The sequence below is a fragment of the Somniosus microcephalus genome, chromosome 3, assembly GCF_052327205.1.
Source record: "Somniosus microcephalus isolate GS21.2 chromosome 3, FLI_Smic_1.0, whole genome shotgun sequence".
Classification (NCBI taxonomy): domain Eukaryota; kingdom Metazoa; phylum Chordata; class Chondrichthyes; order Squaliformes; family Somniosidae; genus Somniosus; species Somniosus microcephalus.
The window spans coordinates 157,239,051-157,264,529 of record NC_140989.1 but is presented as its reverse complement, the minus strand read 5'-3'; the positions used below and the strand labels follow the sequence as shown (position 1 = coordinate 157,264,529).

Below are 25,479 nucleotides of genomic sequence, written 5' to 3'. Positions count from 1 at the left end.
ATATGTGTAAAGTATGCACATGGGTTAAAAAATGTGGGCTATAAGAACATAATGAAAGAAATTAAATTAGCACAAGGAGACATGGGTAAACATCTGGGATTTGTCATTGACACGTCGATTTCAACGTCCAGACAATGTGGCTAAGCAATTTTAAAAAAGTTAATAGAATGCTGATATATAGAGCTACACCACTAGAATACAAGTCATAAGGTATTATAATACACTGGTTAGACCACACTTAAAGGACTGTGTTCAGTTTTGGTCACAACCCAAAAATCATATACACATTGGGAAGGGTACAGAGAAGAGCAACTAGTGACAGAGTTAATCCAGGCAAAGTTAATGACCTTGATACAAATGAGTTAGAAATTCTAGACAAACTAACAGGGCTCAAGAAACAAATATCCCCAGATAAATGGCATTATCCCATAGTGCTATTGGGAAATTTCTTCAGACAGAGTAGTCGAAGAGTGAACATATGGAATGGACTCCCACATATAGTGGAGGAGCAGAACCGATGAGGTGCTGCAGTGGGATGGGAACTTTAGGGGCATTATGAATGGATGAACCAAAATGGCCAAATAGCTGCCTTCCTCCTAAATATAAAAGAAAAAGATTTGCATTGATATAGCACCTGTCACAACCTCAGACATTCCAATGTGCTTTAACCAATGAAATACTTTTGAAGTGTAGCCACTATAAATATCTTGTGATCTCAAGTGTAATGGAGATGAGATATGGGAAAAGAGTAGAGAAGCTGAGCTTTAAAGTATGAAAAGACTGTTAAATGGGGATCTCACCAAATTGTATTAAATGATATAAATATAATTTACCTAGATCACTACTTCAAAGAATTGATGCCTTGAAAATAGTGCCATGCTGTTGTAAAAGGTTTGAATCATTGACTGATTTTATGCACCCTAATGTACAGTTCTGTTTTGATTATCAATGTAAAAATAACTGTTAATATAGTTAAACTTTCTCCATTCATAGAAACATAGAAGATAGGAGCAGGAGTAGGCCATTCGGCCCCTCGAGCCTGCTCCGCCATTCAATGAGATCATGGCTGATCATCCAAATTCAGTACCCTGTTCCTGCCTTCTCTCCATATCCCTTGATCCCGTTAGCCTTAAGAAATATATCTAACTCCTTCTTGAATATATTTAATGAACTGGCCTCTACTGCCTTCTTTGGTAGAGAATTCCACAGGTTCACCACTCTCTGGGTGAAGAAATTCCTCCTCATCCCTGTCCTAAATGGCTTACCCCTTTAGACTGTGACCCCTGGTTCTGGACTCCCCGACCATCGGGAACATCCTTCCTGCATCTAGTCTGTCTAGCCCTGTTAGAATTTTATAAGTTTCAATGAGATCCCCTCTCATTCTTCTAAACTCCAGCGAGTACAAGCCCAATCAACCCAATCTCTCCTCATACGTCATTCCTGCCATCCCAGGTATCAGCCTGGTGAATCTTCGCTGCACTCCTTCCATGGCAAGAACATCCTTCCTCAGATAAGGTGACCAAAACTGCACACAATACTCAAGGTGTGGTCTCACCAAGGCCCTGTACAACTGCAGCAAGACATCTTTGTTCCTGTACTCAAACCCTCTCGCTACGAAGGCCAACATACCATTTGCCTTCTTAACCGCCTGCTGCACCTGCATGCTTACCTTCAGCAACTGGTGCACAGGGACGCCCAGGTCTCGTTGCACTTCCCCTTCTCCCAATCTAATGCCATTCAAATAATAATCTGCCTTCCTGTTTTTGACACCAAAGTGGATAACCTCGCATTTATCCACGTTATATTGCATCTGCCATGCTTCTGCCCAATCACCCAACCTGTCCAAATCATCCTGGAGTTTCTCGGCATCCTCCTCACAGCACACATGCCCACCCAGCTTTGTGTCATCTGCAAACTTGGAGATATTACATGTAGTTCCCTCGTCCAGATCATTAATATATATTGTGAATAACTGGGGTCCAAGGACCGATCCCTGCGGTACCCCACTAGTCACTGCCTGCCACTCGGAAAAAGAGCCGTTTATTCCAACTCTTTGCTTTCTGTCTGCCAACCAGTTCTCTATCCAAGTCAATACCTTGCCCCCAATCCCATGTGCCTTAACTTTACACGCTAATCTCTTATGCGGGACCTTACCGAAAGCCTTTTGAAAGTTCAAATACACCACATCCACTGGTTCTCCCTTATCTATTTTACCAGTTACATCCTCAAATTCCAGTAGATTAGTCAAGCACGATTTACCTTTTGTAAACCCATGTTGACTTTGTCCGATCCGGTCACTGCTTTCCAAATGCTCTGCTATTACATCTTTTATAATGGACTCTAGCATTTTCCCCACTACCGATGTCAGGCTGTAATTCCCCGGTCAAACTCAATGTGTGTAAATACACATCGTTAGTGGTATTTTACCACTGTGCAGAAAACTGATCTAAATGCAATTCACTTCTATCTATCTTCAAGATGCTATTTCAGCCATTTTGTGTGGGTATCAAAGCTGTGGAAAAGACTGCTGCTGAAGTCCACACTGGTAAAGGCAAGAAACCAAAATATTTAACCAACAAATTAGATTTCCCACTCTTAAATTATATTTCAACCTTGTTATGCTTAATGCACAAATCCTTCCACTGAAAAACCCCTCATTAAATTAACAATTTACTCAATTTTTGAAAGGTACTTTCTATTGTATTTATTTCCACGTAATCAAATGCGACAGTATTCGTACTTTGAGCAGTATTGGAAATGTTGACCTCTCCCCTCGCCCAAAACATTCTATCGTTATAATGAGTACAAAATCACAAATGAACTGCAAAAAACAAAAGAGAAAAATGAGGGGCATTCTGACCAATCTAATTAATTGCACAGAAAATGCTACTTCTGCATTTTGAAGTGTTCTGTTTATTGGCATTAGACTGGTCAGAAATCCCCTAGAATTTCAGGTTTAGAAATGAGATACTGAGGATATATGTCAACTATAGATATTTGATGAGTTATGGAATAGCCAATTTCTTTCTATAAGGAAACAAATAGATCTTTGTGAGACTATGAAGTAACTTCAACAACTAATTTTTTAGCCAATAATTTTTTTTAAATTTTAACGCTTAATCATTTTTTTCGCAAGCTGCTTTCCTAAAAAATAGGAAATGATTTTGGTACCAAGACCAATTGTAGTACCCCTTTCACCATTCTGGCTGAGATCAACAAACTCTGTGCAGACTGGAGATCAAAGCTACAAATATCCTAGTCTCTTTCTCAATATAAAACTAGTCAGTGCATAATATGGAGCCTTGGTGGACCCCAAATCAAGTTTAGATTAATGCTCCCATTAATTTGCATATGTCTCAAGCAGATCTCCGGTTTTATTATTTAAGATTTATCCACATGTGAGGTAACAATGCTAAGAACAACCCTTTCCAAACCTCCAGGTCTTCAGACTTCAACAAGGCAAACCAATGAATAAGAAATATAAAAGCAAAAAGAACTGAATTGCTTGAGCTTCATGGGCTGGATTGGCCACATGTTGCCCACAGGCCGTTTACACTCCTAAGCCATCAGGGATACTGCACAGGAGTATTTTAACTATTTTTGATGGCTTTATTATAACTCATTTGTTATAGCTGATAGTTATGCCCACCAGCAGAGCTACTATCCAGCTAACATTTGTGGCCAGTTTGGATCCAATTAGTGAATAGGTTGCAGGGCAAGTGAAGCCAATTTACAGTGGTGCATTAGCATAAAGATTGCAATTATAAAGCACTTTTTTCATCCCGCTGAACAAGTAGTATGATGACTCGGTACCAATAAGCCTTTATCATCATGCATTCATTATAAGACTCTACCTAGCACTACCGTCAGTTATGCAATGATCCAGGGTCCTGGTGGAATGTTTTTGAAGCCATCTTCAGAGACTTAGATATTTAAGTGATCTCTCCTAAAATGTAAATCCCAGTCATCTTTCTTCACTGTTCTTTTGTTGGCCTGATTCATTTCTGTTTAGTCATTATCTATATTTTTGTAAACTCTGTTGTGCGATTATATACTCTCTCTCAGTTAATTAGGGGATGTAGACACATGTAAGAAGATTAGATTACAATGAAGAGACTATATTCTGCAATATTTTGGGAGAAAGATGGAATGTTAAAATCAAATTCTCTTATGATTATTAGATATCTTAAGCTCTATTAGAAATGTGCTGATTAGTTTATAAGTAACACCATGTTTTAGTGTTCATAACTATAACCATAATAGAAAGGAACAAGCTAGAATACAAATGCCAGGAGTCCCATACACAATCCAGTGATGCATGAAGATAGTACTTTATGGAAAGTTCTGCTGATTGTGATATAACTTGGATCAGCAATTCTTTTCTAATTTTATTGCAGTATTCTGTGTTGTATTGGCAAAAAAAATAGAAATCAAAGTATCCACAGTGTTTGGGCTGATACAGCTTGAAGTAATAAGAATATATGTGCATACATAACTTACAGATCTCACAGCAGGTTCAAATTCAGTATACAGTACTTTAAATCACTGAATTATAGGAGCTGATAAATTGCAAGCTAACAAATAAAATTGAAATTCTCTCCACCACAAATCTCTCTTTCCCTCCCCTCTCACTATCGAGGCTCCATATGCCACCCTCCCCATCTGCCCCATCCTCCACTGTGAGGGAAATAGGCCATGGCCCATTTTATTGGGAATCAGGAGGAAAACTCTCCACTGGCTGAAGTCATACCTAGCACAAAGGAAGATGGTTGTGGTTGTCAGCCCCAGGACATCGCTGCAGGAGCTCCTCAGGGCAGTGTCCTAGGCTCAACCATCTTCAGCTGCTTCATCAATGACCTTCCCTCCATCATAAGGTCAGAAGTGGGAATGTTCGCTGATGATTGCAGTGTTCAATTCCATTCACAACTCCTCAGATAATGAAGCAGTCCATGCCTGCGTGCAGCAAGACCTGAACGACATTCAGTCTTGGACTGATGAGTAGCAAGTAACATTGCGCCACTCAAGTGCCAGGTAATGACTATCTCCAACATGAGAGAGTCTGACCACTGCTCCTTGACATTCAGTGGTATTATCATCACCGAATCCCCCACCATCAACATCCCAGGGGTCACCATTGACCAGAAACATATATATCGTGGCAACAAGAATAGGTCAGAGGCTGGGTATTCTGCGGCGAGTGTCTCACCTCCCAACTCCCCAAAGCCTTTCCACCATCTACAAGACACAAGTCAAAAGTGTGACGGAATACTCTCTACCTTGCCTGGATGAGTGCAACTCCAACAACACTCAAGAAGGTCAACATCATCCAGGACAAAGCAGCCCGCTTGATTGGCACCCTATCCACCCCATAAACATTCACTCCCTCCACCACCGGCGCACCATGTCTGCAGTGTGTACTATCTACAAGATGCACTGCAGCAACTCGCCAAGGCTTCTTCGACAGCACCTCCCAAACCCGCAACCCCTACCACGTAAAAGGACAAGGGCAACAGGCGCATGGGAACACCATCATCTGCAAGTTACACACCATCCTGACTTGGAAATATATCACCGTTCCTTCATCGTTGCTGGGTCAAAATCCTGGAACTCCCTAATAGCACCATGGGAGTACCTTCACCACACGGACTGCAGTGGCTCAAGAAGGCGGCTCACCACCACCTACTCGAGGGCAATTAGGGATGGACAATAAATGCTGGCCTTGCCAGCGCACCACATCCCAGGAATTTTTTTTTTAAAAAGCAACTGATCTGTGAAATCTCAAAGCGATTCCTAACTATGTCCACTGGCAAGATCTGCATTAAACCTTGCCTTGGAATATGTTGGACATGTAGGTATAAGTGAGTAAAGGTAAGTTCACTTGGTTCCATGAAAAAATAGTTTGTGGGGGGAAAAAAACAGGCACCAATTTCTTATGACTTGTAAAGAAAAAAAAGTTTCCTCATTTGAGGAGTATAATAAATAATGAAATGCAAAATATTGGGTCACCTGCGCACAGCCAGAATGGAAAACACAAAAGGAAATGAAAGTACCCAAAAACAGTTGTAAGTTTGCAGACAAATTTAAAAAACCTTTTTTCAAGTGATAGCTCCTGTAACTTAGCAGCAAATTGAAAACTGCATTTGATGTGGGTCAGTGTAGAACACCTCCCATTTCCCCCCCCCCCCCAAACTCAAAACGAACTGAAGTAAAGCGCTGGAGAGCTCCCACACTGAACAGAAATATGGGACTCGAGAACAAGTGCCCACCCTACCCCTGTGCAATTATCAGATTGAAGCTACACCCCCTCCCTCAACGCTGAGTGGATTTTTCAAATTCAGCAAACACTGCCCCTGCTACTGAGCAGAAATCCTGATATGGAACTACAAACACACGCACGGAACCATAACCCCCCCCTTACATCAAACAAAAATTCTGGGATTGGAGTGAATCCACACCACTGAGCAGGAACTCTGGTATCGGACCACAAACCCACTGAGCATAAATATCAAGGTTGGATACCAACTCCCATTGCATTCCCCCCTTATCGAGCAGAGAGAGTGTGATGCTCAACACCTAACACCACCTGGAGCAAATATATCATGACAATACCCCAACCCAATTTGGATTTGTCCCCACTGAATCAAATTAGTATGATCAGCCTCATTACATTTAGCCTCCCTCCCCTTCTGCACAGATAGGTGAAAGGAACTTGCCCCCATACTGAGCAGGAATATAGTGATACTCCCCACCTTCCACCTAGGTGTTTGGAGCCAATGCCCCTTCCCCACAAGCCAAGTAATCTCCTAAACTGACCACCGCTATTTTGGTGATCACAGCCCACACAGCTCACCTGAGAATATCTTCGCAACCCCCCCCCAGCCCCCATCATATGTCATTTAACTGATTGAGCTAACCTCCCTGTTATCCTCATCCACTCCTCCCATCCTTTCTTCTCCATCCTCCCTCTCATCCCTTCCCCGTCACACTTTTTTCTATATTCAAATTTTGCATAATTATCACATCTGTTTTTCAAATTTCATATTCTTAAAACAACAGCCAATCACAACTGAACATATAGGCAACATATTAATCCATAAGCAGCAATGAAAAGTGTGGGATCAAAAACTACAAATCAACGATGGGCAATTAACAGCTGCTACCAATCATTTTTTTAATAAAAAAGCAAACCAATTAAATCACTCGAGTATAAATCCTTTCACCTGACATCTGAAATAAGAGCCTGGATTTTCTGCTGTTGCGGAACCCAGTGCCTCTTGCGCCACAAGGATATGCTCCTGACCCCAGCAGGTTTCATGGGGCCAAGCTCATTTACATTTTCTAGGCAGGTTCTCTGGCCTCTACTGAGATATCCACCTTGTGGAGGTGTGGAATAGTGTTTCTGCTGCCCAAAGAGCTTCAATATTTATTTTAAAAAAATTTCTGAAGTTCCATATCCCATGTAATCAATTGCCCTGTGATCAGTTACAGTCTTTCTGGCCCTTTGACATATAAATGGCCCATCCGCCACCCAAAGCAGTGTTGGATGTCAAGGATGACTGGACATCCTTGGCACCCGGTATTACATTGCGTAATTAACGGAAAATATGTTGACTGTATTTTTGTCTTTTACATACTATTACGATACACCTGTACATATACAGACAGACATATTTTACATCCCATAAGAACATAAGAAATAGGAGCTGGAGCAGACCATTTGACCCTTCGAGCCTGCTCCGCCATTCAATAAGATCATGGCTGATATTCTACCTCACCTCCACCTTCCCATACTACCCCCATATCCCTTAAATCCCTTAGTTCCCCAAAATTTATTGACCTCTGTCTTGAATATACTCAACGACTGAGCATCCACAGCTCTCTGGGGTAGAGAATTCCAAAGATTCCCAACCCTTTGAGTGAAGAAATTTCTCCTCATCTCAGTCCTAAATGACCGACTCCTTATTCAGAGATTGTGACCCTGTTTTCTAGATTCCCCAGCCAGGGGAAACATTTTCTCAGCATTAATCCTGTCGAGCCCCTTAATAATTTCATATGTTTCAATTAGATCACCTCTCATTCTTCTAAACTCTAGGGAATATAGGCCTAGTCTACTCGATCTCTCCTCATAGGGCAATCCCCTCATCCCAGGAACCAGTCCAGCGAACCTTCGTTCCACTCCCTTTAAGGCAAGTGACATGAATCTTGTCATTCATGTGGAAATGACTTATGAAATTATATTGGGTGGCCTGCTGGTGGCGCTGTCCAGGGAGGGAGAGTATAAATACTCGGGCATGGGCCCAGCTTGCTCAGGACATTCTTTAACAGGAACTAGTGAAGGACACAACTAGATCTCCATGTTGAAAAACAGTTGATTAAAGCCTTGTTTAATACTTAGACCAAGTGCCTAGTAGTTTTCTTACGTCAGCAAGTATGTCTTTCCTTGAGTAAGGAGACCAGAACTGTACACAGTATTCCAGGTGTGACCTCACCAATGGCCTGTATATTTGCAGTAAGACTTATTTAATCTTATACTCTAATCCCTTTGTAACAAAAGCTAACATACCATTTGCTTTCCTAATTACTTGCTGTACCTGCATGTTAACTTTCTGTGCTCATGTACAAGGACACCCAGGTCCCTCTGAATGCAAACATTTCCCAGTCTCTATTCAAAAAATAATCTGCTTTTTTGTTTTTCCTACCAAATTGGATAACTTCACACTTCCCCACATTGTATTCCATTTGCCATGTTCTTGCCCACTCAGTCAACCTGTCTATATCTCTCTGCAGCCTCTTTGCGTCCTCCTCACAGATTACTTTCCCACCTAACTTTGTATCATCAGCAAACTTGGATATGTTGCACTCAGTCCCTTCATCTAAATCATTAATATAGATTGTAAATAGCTGAGGCCCAAGCACTGATCCTTGTGGTACCCCGCTAGTTACAGCCTGCCAACCCGAAAAAGTCCCGTTTATTCCTACTCTCTGTTTTCTGTCCATTAACCAATCCTCAATCCATGCTAATATATTACCCCCAACCCCATGAGTCCTAATTTTGTGTAATAACCTCTTGTGTGGCACCTTATCAAATGCTTTTTGAAAATCCAAATACACCACATCCACTGGTTCCTCCTTATCCATTCTATTAGTTACATCTTCAAAACACTCTTAACAGATTTGTCAAGCACTATTTTCCTTTCATAAAACCATGTTGACTCTGCCTAACCATATTACAATTTTCTACGTGCCCTGTTGCCACGTCCCTAATAATAGATTCTAGCATTTTGGCTAGGTACAGGCAAAATGTCCCCCGTGACTTCGACCGGGAAATTCCAGAAGCAACAGGGAGAACAAAAAGCTGGTATTGTGGCTCCCAAAGAATTCCCTACCTAAGTCCGCTCGAGTTAGGAGCGAACATTACTCGAGCAAAAATCCAGTCCAGAGTTTTCAACTGTATTGGCAAGTTGTTCAATTTTTTTTTCTCTGAGGTCTGTACCTCTGAGAAATCTAGGCCTTGAGTTCACGGGCTTTATCAGAGCTATAACTGATAGCTGTAGAGACTCCACAAGCTAACAAGCTATAGTTCTTAGCGTGTACCAGTGCCAAACACGGTCGGGTTTTTAAAAAACTTTTGACAGCAAGTCTAGCCTTTCACAGACCTCGTCAAGACTTCCTGTTGTTAGCCCTGCCTCCTCCTCCATTCCTGTATATTAATAGAATTACAGCTGCCATAAAACCCCAGGGAAAACATTGTTGGGGGCAGTGAGAGTAATTGATTTTTTTTGTTGTATAAAACAAACTATGTAAAGCAAGTACGCTAACTTTTTCTGATGGTGCTTGCCTAGATTTAAAAAAAACAATTCTGGTTACTATATTCAAAGGAATGTTTATTTAGCAAATGTAGCAAGTTACATGTGTGAGAAATAAATGTTTCCACTTTAATTGTGGTATTGATTAATCTTTATATTTTATAATGTATCCTGTGTTGTTACACCATTCAAAATAAAATAAAAGCACATTTGTTTATTAGTTTATCTCAGAATTCATAAATATGCAGTAAAAACAAAATATTGCAAAAGTTAAAATTATGGAAGAACTTTCAAATTTGGAGGGAGCTTCTGAATAAAAGTCCCAGTTGAAATGTGCATTTAAGTAGATCCTTTTGATAAGTGTAGAGATTTTTTATAAAGAAGCAGAGGCAAATTTAATTTTTTTAAATTAAGTTTTATACATTTCTTGGTGCTCACATCATAAATAAATGGACAGTAAATGTGAGCTTCTTCCTTCCCTCACCCTCCAAGATATGCAGAGATTTATTTATGCAGCAGTGGTACATGAGGGAACAAATGTATTTCCATAATCTACCTGCAGTAAGGAAAACACTTCATTTTCAAAAAATAATCAAAAGAAATTGACAGCGCTTTCACTGAGGACATCTCCTACAAACTTCTTTCCAAATGGTTTTAGTAAAGATAAGTGCCCTCTCCCACTTCCTCATCACAGCTCCCATTCTCCCTGCCAGAGCATAACGTCTGACTCACCCTTTGCAAAAATCATGAAGACCTATAACCCTTTGAGCATTATGATAGTGTTTCAGTATTTTTAAATTGTATTCATAGGATGTTGAAAACTTATCATAGTGATTATTGCATAATGTTCAATTATCAATGCAGCAAATGGTGTACAATAGAAACAAATGCATTTTTTTTTTAGATTTGAAAGTGAATGGGTGAATTCGGCTTTGTCCCAAATTCAATAGAAGTTCATTCTTGAGACCACCAGTGATCACAGGACGAAGAAAATCCATTCCTGCCTGGTATAGCCTACATTGTCAATTGTAAATCAAAGCATTTTGAAACACTGGTTTATAGTATAAATGGGGCATCAGCGCATGTTTTAAAATTAGCTGGGCAATTCAGTATTGAAAGGTTACACTGACCTGCATATTGATTCACCTGTCCAAGCAGCTATCACACAAAATGAGAGTTGCTTTTAAGGATGTTCTGTTTTACCATTTTATTCTCCATTTGGAATTCCCTGATCAAGAAGACTGATCATTGCCACATCGCTCTGTGGCCATCTATTCATGGATACACACTGGCAGCACAGGTTAACTTACTCCCTATGAGGGGCATCTCTGCGAAACATGTGCCATTCATTATTTAGAAACCAGGACTTAACTGGTCGTACATGATCTCTTTAGAAATCTTAACTAATCACATGCATAAACCCTACTATTCCATGGTTCTTCCCAATTAAACCTTTTGAGTATAAATAGATATAAATGTTTTCATGTCAAATTTGCTTGAATTACATTCTGCAACTCTCCAATATTACATTATGCTGTTAAGTATTAAAGAAATGGGCCAATCAACCATAAATTACAATTGGTTTTCTTTATTATTTTTATCTCAAGATTCTTGGATTTTGGTTATAGTTTATAATCTATATTGGTATATTTAAAAACTCATATTTTTGAGTACAAATATTATCATTCAAACTGCTACAATTATTTGATGCTTTGAGAAAAGTTATATTCTTAGTCTTAGACATTTGGGAAATGATAAAGGGGCAGTTTTTTTTTGCTGTCATGTTTCCCCTTTTTTTCCAATTCTCGTCTCCTGAAGGCCTCAACCTTGGCTAAGGTGTAGGCTTGCAGGTGCTAGGTGCCCTCCAGTACATTACTTGAGTGCTTATTACAGTTTTGGATTTATTCTTTTTATAGAACCATTTTCTTTCTCGATGGTTTAACAGTGGGTCCTATAAGCAGACCTTGTCCCTTATGATCAAGAAGATGTATTTTATCTATAATTTCCCTTAGCAAAGGTGCATTCCCCAAGGATTAACAGTTACCCTATTTGCAGTAATTGGCTGCCACATTGAATGGAGTCTTGCACGATGTTGCCAAACATCCTTTGAATTGACACATATTAAACACAGATCAGAGCTTTTACAGAGTAAAGAAACTACTACATTTATTTTTAATCATGTGATAGGAAACACAACAAATGCAAAAAGTATAATTCAGCTGAGCATTCATAAACCGAAAGTCCATAATAGGTCACTTATCCTTTGTAAGAATGACTTCTTTACTCACTAAATAAAGTCTTGGTTTTCGACCAGGTGAATTTGGTATTTTCTGGCCTTTACCATTTTCAGTATCGGTGTATTGTCTCCTAATGCATTGCAATATAACATCTCAAGCAGAGCAAGAAGCAGGAGTCCTTTGACGGTTTATAGCAATCACGAGTCCTGAATAATTTTTTTCCTTCCTAGCCCAATTATAGCAACCCTACTGCCACCTCAGCTGTGACAACTTAGTACAGCTCAGGAATTGAATCTGGGACCTTCTGGTTTGTACGAAGGGCAATTTTTTTGTTAGCCATATGATGTGCATAATTCAGAATTATTGGAAGTAGAATAAATAAGGACAATGTTACAGTGTTAGGTTTCCATTTACAGTTACTTAATGTATTTTTTTTGGAGAGACAACCTTCAATATATTGAGAATATTACATAGGTTTAGCTTTCTATGGCACATAACTAAGCAAATCCGCACTTAAAAAATAGACTGTATTTCAAGATGCATTGTTTCAGTTAAATGTATTTCATTGTTTTATCTAGTTAGTTATGTTGCAGACTATTCAGTTTGAAGCAAACAATTTTGCTGCGTAGATGTATCTATCTATGGAAATCATGTCTGTTTCTTACTTCAGTCAATATTTAGTCAAGCAATTTCAATAGCAGCCATGTAGAAATTATCTGCATTTATGTTAATGGAGGGACCATATGGCTTTATTTACCTTTTGCGCTTTCCTGATTTATCTTATTGTGTAGCATCAATTTTGAGAGAGCTCAATTTTTAATGAGACTGGAGAGAAATTCTGTTCCTAGTGCCCTCCTTAATTTTACTGTTTTTTTCTCTTTGCTGAGGTAATATTTTTGATGCATTTCTTATTAAGTGGCGTTTTTGCATGGCTGTGTGTTTATGGTCTTTGCTAATGCACTTACTCTCAAAGTGACTCACTCTTAGTGACATCAGTTGCTATGGCAATGAGGACTTGATGTGCCTTTTCCATTCTGTGTTGGCCTATGAGCTGCAACATAAGGAATTAATTGAATTGTAAAGGAATTTTTCATCTAATATTTGATAATTATTGTTTCTGTGTAATTCACTTAGGTATCATAAAGAGATAGTTAACTCATATCAAATATCTTTAATATTCTTCACATTTAAAGTCTAACTGTCTACAGTAACTTGAATTGTGGTCATTGTATATGATTTTGGACGTTAACTGGTTAATTATTCCTTCTCTTTATGCTTGTGATAATCTGTCTCTTTTATAAAGTTAATTGTATTTAATGCTGATAATCAATACTGGAGAACCAGTAAACTGAACCACAGAAGCCTTCTGATGCAAGTATCTACTGAATTTAAAAAGAGAAGATTGATAAATATCAAGTCCCTTTGTTTGCACAGTTTTGTATAAAATTCAGAGGTGTCACAACATCTAACTATTATTAACAAATGGAAACAACAAAATCTCAGTGCTGAACCATCTAACCATTATTTAGATACAACATATTTTTGTTTGTTTTTTAAATTGCACCTCATGGTTTGAACCTATTTCATCAGCCTCTCAGATAAACATAAGATGTGTTGCAAATCTAAATGTTAAACTTAGCTTGTATTTTGCTACTGTTGTGAACTAAAGTATTACCCTTGTGAATAAACAGAAACTCAAGTTCATACATAACAAATGGTGTAGTGAGCACTTTAAGGGTTAAAGCATACATTGGGTAAAATCCTAATACATGCAGTGTGCCATCATTGTTCCTGCTTCTTCCTTCCAAACTTGATGCATGTTGTCACGGTCCACATTACTGACTGCCTGCTTGCCTTCATAAGTGAACTGGCCATTGTACTGGATCATTTGGGTCTACGTTAATTTGGAGTCCCTAGTCTTACTGTCTTTGCATACATTATTTAGTGAATGTCTCTGTTTTGTTAGCAGTTGTGTGCTGCATTGTATGCTTATGTGTTAGTTATGCAGGGCCTTTCATTAAACAGCAGGGTGTTATTAGCCATCGCCTGAAAGGGCTTTATATTGTTTCTGCCTTGTTTAAACTGAGCCCAGAAGCTGACTACAGACTATTGGCCAAGCAATGAATTGGCAACTGATGACAGGCCCATAGAGGGCCTGAGGCTCAGGTGGCTCCCGGCCTTAACTTTAGCTCAGCTCTTTCAACAATTTGTCACGCCCAGGCCTGCTCCTGCTGCGCCAGCACGTGCCAGCTTAGTGTCAAAGCGCCTGTTCGCCAGACGGACACACCAGCCCAACAGCCTGCTGTTGACGAGGCCAGTGGCTTGCTGTGGCAATATGGAGTGGAGAGGCCTAGCAACAGCCTGTATGTATTTCAGGAAAAGAAGACTTCTAATGACTTGTGAATGGCATCAGTTGGTCCCTAAAGAATTGATAGAGAATGTGTGCCTCTGCTCTTACCAAATTAAGCGGGCTATTCATTAACTAGGGTCATCCGAATTTGAGTCTGTATAGAGAAAGGCCAGCAATAAATAAACTCGGGTCCATATTTCAATTTTAGCATTAAATAGTGAGCACACAAAAGAATTTTAAATTTAAAGAATGCTATAAACTGCATTATATGTTGATCAACCTTGCACAACTATTTAAATAATTTGAGAGCTGAATTTCCTTTTTTTAGTCAGTCATGTTTACATATTTTTCATAACCTTCTATCATATAGCAGTAATGTTCTGGAAAACATATATCCTAAATTTTATAAGCCCAACCAACCCAACCCCAAAAAAACTTTAATGTATTTACAGAGCAATTGATCTTGTATTTTTTTTACACACATGCTGCAGTAAAACTTTCAAAAGTAACGGTTGAGCCCAATTTCCCCATTTTTAAAGTTTTTATGCTGTGCTCTTATGTATTCCTATTTTGGTTTGCGCGCTGCCAAATTGGTGGTACATTGACTTTCTGAGGGGAATTAAAGATAACATCAAGCTTTACATGGGGCCAAGGTTTTGTATGTGATTTATAACTGTATTTCCTACTGCTTCTGTAGAGGGGAAAACTTTACACAAAGAAGAAAATAAAAGCTCTCTACAGTGTATCATGAAAAGCAGCTACAAGCAGGGGTCCTATTAGGGCAGCTGGAAGGTTGTTGAACCCTGTCACGCTTTTAAGTTATTGGTGACTGGTTTTTGATTACTGGTTCAGTTCCAAGTTTTATTCTGGTCATAGGAAAGCAATTTAGTGGTGTTTTATTGCAGATAATGTAATCAGATTTTTGACAGAGTCTATTTCTTGTATGGGGTTTTATTTTGCTGCTGTAGCTCCCAGTCTTAAATAATATTTTGTGGCAGGTCTGGCATGTGCTGATTATTAACTGTGACACAGCTGAAATTGAATACTGTGCAGCAGTACAGTGACGTCTTCCAACGTGTTTATGTTAAATTAATCTTAAATGGTTTTGATTGATCCAAAGTTTTACAACACGTTGCAGGGAGAGTTCTGTTCAAATTGTGAATATGAATGGCTGGGCCATACAGAAGATTTCTGCACCTGAGGCAGCACTGCTTACACAGTGATCACGTATAATAGAAAAATAACAATAATAAAGCTTTGAGTTCTGACTTAACTTGGGTGTTCCATTTCCCTGTTCTTTGTGGTGAATGTTTTTAAACATGTTAAATTCTGAGGAAGTGTGCAATGGCAAATAAATTGCAATCTAAAAATTGTAAATTTTATTCAGCCATCTGTCATTATTATGGAATTTGTTCCTTCAACAGAATGAATTATTTATTTCCATTTAAGTATATGAAAACACATTCTAATGGAGGAGAAGCTGCCAATAACTATAAATGATGATGACTGTACATATTGTTTACACAGAGTTTACTATGGAAAATTTTTAGAATACAAGTTATTGGAAAGCTTCATTTCATGGTACATCTGCAATTTAAAGAAAATTATGAAATATTAATGACTTCAAAAACTATCAAATTTTGTTTAATAAACATAATCCACTTTTTGACAGTTAAAAATGCAGGTGTTGGAATAGGCATTTTTAAGTTGCATTGGACTTTTGATATATTTACCTACATATGTTTGTGGAGACTTCTTTAACCAGTCATACAGTTATGAAGAAAGAGCTCAGTATGTCGAAGCAATAGTTCAGCAACACAAAGAGATCATGACATTTGAAGATTTTGCAGCTCAAATCTTCTCTCCCTCCCCAAGCTACTCGCTCAGTAACATGGGTAAGTCGACATTATTCTTTTATTTTGTGGAGCACTTCAGTGACAGATGTACACCCATTTTCTGCAGATAAATGCTTACAAATTCAAGACCATCTTTCTTCCTTATAATAAACTAATGAATATCAAAAGGAATAAAGGTGCTCATTTAAATTTTTTGTATCAAAGCTGTTCCTTCATCCATTTTCAAGCCTTTTCTCTCAGTTAGCTGGTTAACCTTCCAATCCAGCTAGGTTAATGAACTTGCTCAGAATAATGTCTTCACACTGAGTGAAAGATGCAGATTACTTGCTTTGCATTGAATGTGCTATGCAGGATCTTACCCGAATTAGTGCTCAATTGAGGGAAAAGAATCCTGCAGCACAGAAGTTGTTGGTGCTCTATATTGATGCTGCAGCTGTTTGTAAAGGTTGAGTAGTAATACTCCAGAATCCAAATAAATTACATAAATCCGTTATAAAGAGGTAAGATCAACCAAAAATAGTCACAAATGGTTATTAGGTTGCATTAACCTTTTTTTTGCTGAAATTATCATGCAAAAATGTAAATGCACCTTCAGAAAGACTTCAGCCTTCTCCAGAGTCTGTGCCTTCAAATTAAATTTTGTACAGATTATGGTATCTTATGTTATAAACACAAAATGCATTCTTTTCACAAACAATTATAGCGAAGTCTTTAAGTGGATGTGGTAAGAGGCTTGTCAGTGAAGTAAGATAACATTACAGAAGTATTTCAAAGGGTTTTGTTCATATTGAAGTGTTCAGGTAGGTCAATGAAAGTATTTGTCCATTGATTGCAACATTGGCCTTGTTTTAATTCATGATATGGCTTTGTAAACTTTATTATAGATATTGCAGAATGGAGTCTTAAGTCATCTGTGTTGTAGAGAAAAAAATCTATCCTCCTTGGATTAGCTTGTTGACTTTATTGCATTCTTATTTCGGTTAGGATTAGAGACATTTTAAGAACAGGAAAGGGCCATTTGACCCAACAAGTCTGACCCTTTTAGTTGATTTGACTAATTTTCCACCATGTCCCTCAATCCCCTCTTTGTCCAGAAACATATGTCTTGTCTCTTGAAATCATTTATACGATTTACTTCCATGGTATTTCCTGGTAACTTATGCCATATGCTTACTGTTTACATGAAATAATACTGCTTTAATCCACTGTTTGCCATCTTTTAAATTATTTCCTTTAGCTTTTGAAAGCTTCATTACTGTAAACAATTTGCCTGAATCAACTTCATCCTTGAAATCTGTTTTATACGAAAAACAGGTCTTTTCCAATAATTTCCTGACTCCTAGTATCATCCTTTTGCTGCATCCTCTCAAAGGCAATAATATCCATCATCGTGACAACCATTACAGCACGCTACTAATAAGAGGGTCCAACCACCGTCTCATGCAGTACTTCTTTTGATTTGTATTTTATTCTGCTAATATAGCCTAATACTTTTTCGTTGCAGCAATACATATGGTTTCAACAGTTTTTCTATGGTACCCACCAAATTCATGCGTGGCCATTTACATTTTTCTACATTGAACTATATTTGCCATCTATTGACCCAGCTTCCTTTCAGAATTTGCTTCCTTTGTTGTTCAATGTTAGCACTGCTTCCAATTTTAGTTCATGGAGTATGTTTGTATTTAGACTAAAGTTGATTTAAATATTTTAAATCTTATTTGAATAATGGCCACTTAGTCATTATACCTTAATTTCAAATAAATCCAAATTAGTCCAAATAAGTCCAAAGATGTGCGGGTTAGGTTGATTGGCTATGATAAATTGACCCTTAGTGTTAGGGGGATTAAATACGTGGGGTTACGGGGATAGAGCGGGATATGTGTTGGTGTAGGGGTTACGGGGATCGGGTGGGATATGTGTTGGTGCAGGCTCGATGGGCCGAATGGCCTCTATCTGCAATGTGGGGTTTCTGTGTGATTTCTGCTTCTGTGAAATTTAAATGTTGACTTAATTGTATGCATCTAAAAATGGGTGTTCAGTGTTTTCTCAATGTGGACATGTTTATTTTTTATTGCTTTTCTCATCCATAGTTGAAGCAGTCTTTCCACATCATAAAAAGGACTTTTTTTTATTGATGTGGCCCAGTCGCAGTGTGTCTGCGCTGAGTTAAAGAATAACATGGGATCTATTACTTTATTGGAAGTACACTATAGAAAACCAAAAATGTTAAAGAAGTCGAGGATAAGGTTTGTAAGCAATTTAGGGACGTTTGCCATAGTTAAATGACTTGTAATAAAGTGGAGCTTGGTCTTATCCTTAGATAGTTAAATATTGTTTGTCAAATAAGGAGGAGATTTCTAGAATGTATCCAGGACAGTTTCCTTAAATAGTATGTTGCATGTCCAACAAGAAAGGATGCAGTGCAAGAAGTGGTTCTGTGTAAAGAAGCAGGACAAGTCGGGGAACATTTGGGAAATGGTGACCATAACCTAATCTGCTTCAAATTGAAAATAGAAAAAAGGAGAAAGACAAGTCAAAGGTAAAGGTGTTGGACTGAAAATTAGCTAATTTCAGTGCAATGAAAGGAGATGAATTGGTTCGAGAAATTGGCCGATCAAACAGCAGAACAGTCATGCGAGATATTTAGATGTGGGATGGAAATGGTACACATATTCACTAAGGTGCCATTTAGAGATTTGTTACAAAAATTAAGGCAAGTGATATTAAAGAGAATGTAACAGCATGGATAAAGATGACTAAGGTAGAGAAATCTAATGCAGGTTTCTTGGATTGGCAGGATGTGGGTAGTGATGTGCCCAAGGGACTTTTAATAACTGACTTGGACATAGGAACAAGAGAAGTTTATTGAAACCAAATTAAGATGCATGGCTCATTGTGATGAAAATGTGAGGGGGCATAGACAGGTTGGCACAGGGGGCAGAGGCCATTCAATAGAGAGAAAGGTGAAGTAGTACATTTTGGGGAGGAAGTACAGTGAATGGACGTACACCCCAAATGCTAAGATTTTTAAGAGTAGAGAAGCAGAGAGATAGAGTGGTGCTGATACATAGATCTATATAGGAAAGACCATAATAAAGGCAAATGAGATTCAGGGCATTGAGAACACAAGAAAGTGATATTGAATTTGTACAGGATATTGGTTAGATCACAGATGGAGTATTACATGCAGTTTAGGCACCACAATATAGGAACAGTATCTGAGACAAGGAACGGATATTGACAAGAATCACTAGAATGATACTAGGAATGGGGTTATAGTTAGAAAGGCTTGAAAATGGGATTTTTCACACTGGAATAGAGAAAGTTCAGGTAAATTGTAGCGGAGCTTTTCAAAGTTATGAAAGGATAAAACAGTGAAAGATTGTTTCCACTGGTTAGCGAATCATTAACATGGAGCCATAGACTTACGATTATCAATAAAAGAGCAAAGGGGAAGTTAGAAAAACAATTCACACAGGATTATTATTAGAATATACTTTACCACAAGTGGCTGTTGAGACGTGGAGATCATTGGCTATGTATTTGAAAAGGAAGAATCTAAAATAATATGGGGAAAGGACCAGGAAATGGATTAGAGTGAATAGCTCCAGTTGAAGATTTGGCACCGAGACAGATGTGATGTTTTATGTTGTCTCCTTCTGTTCTGTGTTTCAATGATATTATCTATTTCAGTTCCTGAAGTTTTACAAATATACTTTGAAACTTTGAGTATTTGAGGTTGCAACTTTGTATGGCATTGGAATTTCTCACTTAATCTAGTGGTGAGATTTCTCCAGTCTTTGAGTATGATGCCAGAAGTCATTGTTATGGTTTGGGGTCTTTTCAACTCTCTTTAGATATTTTTGATTATGCATTTTAGACTGCTCTCCTAGGTCAGTCTTGGCTCATTATGGTCTCTGATATGTAAGCAAGTTTTAATAGCATACACAGGATCACAAATCGAAAACTTCCTTTAGATTTCTTTACCTAATGAATCCTCTGCTTCGACAGGATTCGCCTCGCATCTTCCAAGTAGCAGCAGAATTTAACAGCACCCGACCTCATTTTAGGCTTTAGACCTCATTTTAGGCTTTAACTGACAAACTAACAATGAACAAGCAAATAAATAAAGCAGTAATATAATGTATATTTTTACAATAGATGTTAAACAAAGTTAGATCATCAAAGCAAGGAAAATAATAAGTGGCTTGCAATCTCAATGATAAGCTATGTATTCTATAATTAACTGTAATAATTATATCTATCTATCTATATTTATATATATATATATAAAAGGATACTTCTGTCTGTCATTCCGTCTGTCTGTCTTGAATTAACTCGAAAGTTATAGAGCGTACCTACACGTGCGTTACGTCGAAAGAAAGCTGACGATTCCAGAACCGTCCTAAGCATATTTACGTTTCGGCCGGACAAAAATTGTTCGCGCGTTATGCAAAAAACCTTCAAAATTAAACTCATTATCTGCTAAGTAGCATTGATTGACTGACGCCAAGGTCGACCAATCCTGTGCCGGCACGATTAACCAATCCTACAGTTCAGTCGCCTGATGGTTGGCCAATCACTGCGTCTGTGGGCGGGACTAATGCTTTTCAACTCGGGCATCGGGCAGCCATTGCTTCACTACTTCCAGCTCAAACTCTGCTAATCCAGCTTCGAAAAAGTTAGTATCTCTTTTAAAAATTACATAACATTTACCAAAAATGTTTTATAAGTACTTTCACTTTCATCTTTGAAGCTATTAAAAGGTAGAAATGTTGCCCGGCAGCAGATTCACACACGGACAGACAGACAGACAGGCCCCAAAGCCTGGGACTCGATTTAAACCGCCCGGCCCAAAACAGTCCTGGCAAAGCCAGGCTCCCCCAGCTATTTATTATAATTAAGGTCTTTTTTATATTCTTATTACATGGCCTGACCTGATCTCAACAAAAGTTCCAGACCAACTATTGCTATTTGAACAGCTTGTTAATTGCCCCCAAAATAATTGCTGGGACTTTATGGATTTGAATAACTGTCAGCTAAATTCAAAAAGAGCTGGCAGTCATACACAACTGAATAAATCACAGTCGTTTGGTTTGGTTCCTTCCCTCAAGATTTCTGTCTTCAACCTGATTGTAAGGCTCTTAATTACAGTTTACAGTTGCTCGACCTGGTTTCATACTTTTCACGTTACTTTATTATTTTGTTGTGGGGACATTTACTTCAGCACTCGCTCCATCGTTATTCTCAAAATACTTGGTTTCCAGGGCTATCTTATAATGTGTAAAGTATAATTATTAGTAAAGTGAAGCTTAAAACGGTACTGTAGATGCTAATACCATAACAACAACAATAAAATGATAGGGGCATTATGCTTTCATCTTCCACTTCTCGGGCAAAGAACATGCATATCCTGGCCCTTTTTTTGAGACATTTAATGCTTCAGCCCCTAGGCTTAAATTAAGTCCAGTGTATTATGTAATTATCTGCTCTTGTTCAGCTTCACATATTTGTTAATAAATGCCCAACATTAAAGCCATAAAATCAAGAAAATAAATTAAATTCAGTGCATCCCATTTAGAAATTCATTTTGAAGTGAAATGTTGACTAATAAGATCAGCCATGCGTCATTGTACTCCACTGTTCTCGAATGTCAGTGTGCATTTGTAGCTTTGTGAGCAGATAAGAGTTGCATGCTTGTATTGGTCGTCAGTAGCAGCAGGCTTTGCAGATAAGCTTCCTGACACTGGCAGAACCAAAGGGAGCTAGCATTATTGCACACAATCATGTCCTTACTGCCTGGAGAGGGAAAGAGAAACAACTGTCCAGCCTCTATGCAACCTTCATAAACTAAAATAAATTACACTGTTATAGATTCAGAAAAACCATAGAAACTGCTAATGTAACACCCTTATTTAAAAAGGGCAGTAGACAGAAGGCTGGAAACTATAGACCGGTTAGCCTAACATCTGTGGTAGGTAAAATTTTGGAGTCCATTATTAAGGAGACAGTAACAGGACATTTGGATAATCATAATTTAATAGGACAAAGTCAGCATGGTTTTATGAAGGGGAAGTCATGTTTGACAAATTTGCTGGAGTTCTTTGAGGAAGTAACATATAGGGTGGATAAAGGGGAACCAGTGGACGTAGTGTATTTAGACTTCCAAAAGGCATTTGACAAGGTGCCACACAAAAGATTATTGCTTAAGATAAAAAATCACGGGATTGGGGGTAATATTCTGGCATGGATAGAGGATTGGCTATCTAACAGAAGACAGAGAGTTGGGATAAATGGTTCATTCTCAGAGAGGCAATCAGTGACTAGTGGTGTTCCGCAGGGGTCAGTGCTGGGTCCCCAATTCTTTACAATCTATATTAACAATTTGGAGGAGGGGACCGAGTGTAACATATCAAAGTTTGCAGATGATACTAAGATGGGGGGGAAAGTAGTGAGTGAGGAGGACATAAAAAACCTGCAAGGGGACATCGACAGGCTAAGTAAGTGGGCAGAGATTTGGCAGATGGAATACAATACTGGAAAGTGTGAGGTTATGCACTTTGGCAGGAAAAATCGTAGAGCAAGTTATTATCTTAATGGCAAGAAACTGGAAAGTACTGAAGTACAAAGGGATCTGGGGATCCTGGTGCACGAAACTCAAAAGGTTAGTATGCAGGTGCAGCAAGTGATTAAGAAGGCCAATGGAATGTTGGCTTTCATTGCTAGGGGGATAGAATATAAAAATAGGGAGGTATTGCTTCAGTTGTACAAGGTATTGGTGAGACCGCACCTGGAATACTGCGTACAGTTTTGGTGTCCATACTTAAGAAAGGACATACTTGCTCTCGAGTCAGTACAAAGAAGGTTCACTCGGTTAATCCCGGGGATGAGGGGATGGACATATGAGGAGAGGTTGAGTAGATTGGGACTCTACTCATTGGAGTTCAGAAGAAGGAGAGGCGATCTTATTGAAACAGATAAGATTGTGAAGGGGTTGGATCGGGTGGATGCGGGGAAGATGTTCCCGATGATGGGTGAAACTAGAACTAGGGGGCATAGTCTTAGAATAAGGGGCTGGTCTTTCAAAACTGAGATGAGGAGGAACTACTTCACTCAGAGGGTGGTAGGTCCATGGAATATGCTGCCCCAAAAAGCTGTAGAAGCTACATTACATAAATTTAAAACAGAAATAGACAGTTTCCTAGAAGTAAAGGGAATTAAGGGTTACGGGGAGCGGGCAGGAATTTGGACATGAGTCTAGGTTCGGATCGGTCATGGCCCTGTGGGTAGCGGAGCGGGCCCAGGGGCCGTGTAGCCTGATCCTGCTCCTATTTCGTGTGTCTAATTCTGTTAGATTCAGGAGATGGTTCTGTGATAGTGGATTGGCTGTTAGGATCAGATCAGCCATGATCTTATTGAATGGCGGAGCAGGCTCGAGGGGCCGATTGGCCTACTCCTGCTCCTATTTCTTATGTTCTTATTTCACTGTTGTAACACGACAATTAAATGGCTTTATTGATACCAGCATTTTTATACAAAACTGATGAAGAATAAATCTGGTAGTGCTTGCTTGTAAGAGTGTTTTTATTCTCCCAGACTCGGTCAATACTGTGCCTGTCTTCCCTGGACAAGTTTTGCCAGTTTTTGTCTAAGCCACCAAATGTTGCAACTTCAACTATAAGCATTTCATCTGTTTTGGCAGGGGAGGGAGAATCGGTGCAGCCCACTTACTTCCGACACATTTATCCAACCCCAGCTCCTAAACATTGGCCATCTCCATTTGAAGAAGTTTTAAAAAGGCAACGTTCACTTAAAATCTCTTATGAAAATATACACTTCAAAAACTCCTCTGAAGTAATTTCTTGTCAAGCAAATTTTGCCAGAAAACAGCCTCACAAGACATGAATTTCAACTGAGATTTTTTAAGTTGCTGAGCCGATGCTGTTACTATGGCAGCATCTTAGGCTGTTGTGAATGGTTACCAATATCACACTTGATCCTCACAACCGGATGACATAATGTCTTTAATTCCAGGACTGAACTATTGATGCACAGTAAAATGTGTTGATAATCTGTTGCTGGTATGCTTTCAATCTGCTGTAACATAAGGATGATTTGGTTTATGAATCATTGTCAAGCTTATTCACACAGTTGGCAGAGTGACATGTTGCTCTGGTTTCAGGAAGCTTTGGCAGTTATTAAAAGGAATGGAAGGCCCAGTGTCTTTGAGTACATTAAAGAGGGAGTCTCACCATAACGACCTCTTTTTATAAAAAAAAAAAATTAAAAGAAATCAGACAATAACAAAAAAAACTAGGAATAACATTGACATCTTTGTTTTGTTTCATTGATTTCTTTCTGTGTATGTATTTTAATTTAAACTGTGAGTGCTATGGCATCTCTGGTAACTAGCTTTAAGGAACTATTCAAACAGAGTCTTAACTGAATTATCATTAGTTCATGAAGTTGCTGGATTGTTGTAAAAACCCACGTGGTTCACTAATGTTCTTTAGGGAAAGAAACCTGCCGTCCTTACCCGGTCAGGCTTGTGTCTGACTCCAGTCCCACACCAATGTGGCTGATCCTTAACTGCCCTCTGAAGTGGCCTAACAAGCCACTCAGTTGTATCAAACCACAACAAAGTGTTGTTCAAGATGGCAGCCCACCACCACCTTCTCAGGGCAATTAACGATGGGCAATAAACACTGCCCTTGCCAGCGATACCCACATCCCGAGAATAAATGTTGAAAATGTACAGATAGTCCTAAATCTAAAATTGATTCAGCATCAGTTCTGTTCATTCCGCTCCTGTGTACAGTCATCAAAGTGGGAAAGTGGTTTTTTTTTTTGACAGCAGCTCAGGAAACCGCTGCAACAAACCTTTCCCAATGTCGGGTCAGTCAGCACTGAACAGACCCGACAGGTGGCGGCAGGCGTCCCAGTTAAACTCAATGTACTTAACAGACCCTTAACAGGCTTTTTTAACTAACTTTAACTTCATGGCTACGGGAACCACGTCTGTCAACCTGAGGTGGGAGTTCAGTTGCCATTGCTCCAGCTGATTACTTGACAGCTTCAAATGTACAGTAAAAGCTGCCACCTGACAGATAATCACTTTCCTCAGCCACAAGCTGTTTCTCAGTCCATTTCAAGCACAGATTCTACAGGCTTTCCACTCTCCATCCACTCTCACCTCATTGGAAGAACTCTCTCACCAAAGAGGAGGA

General features: G+C 38.9%; 1 protein-coding gene across 1 annotated transcript in view; it reads left to right on the top strand.

Moving 5' to 3' along the window:
• Positions 1 to 25,479, top strand: part of ralgapa2 (Ral GTPase activating protein catalytic subunit alpha 2) — a 400,978-nt gene that overhangs the window by 260,284 nt on the left and 115,215 nt on the right. Inside the window, exon 19 of the mRNA XM_085977825.1 lies at positions 16,167 to 16,288. Coding sequence (XP_085833951.1) covers positions 16,167 to 16,288 — 122 coding nt within the window. The remainder of the gene's footprint in view (positions 1 to 16,166; positions 16,289 to 25,479) is intronic.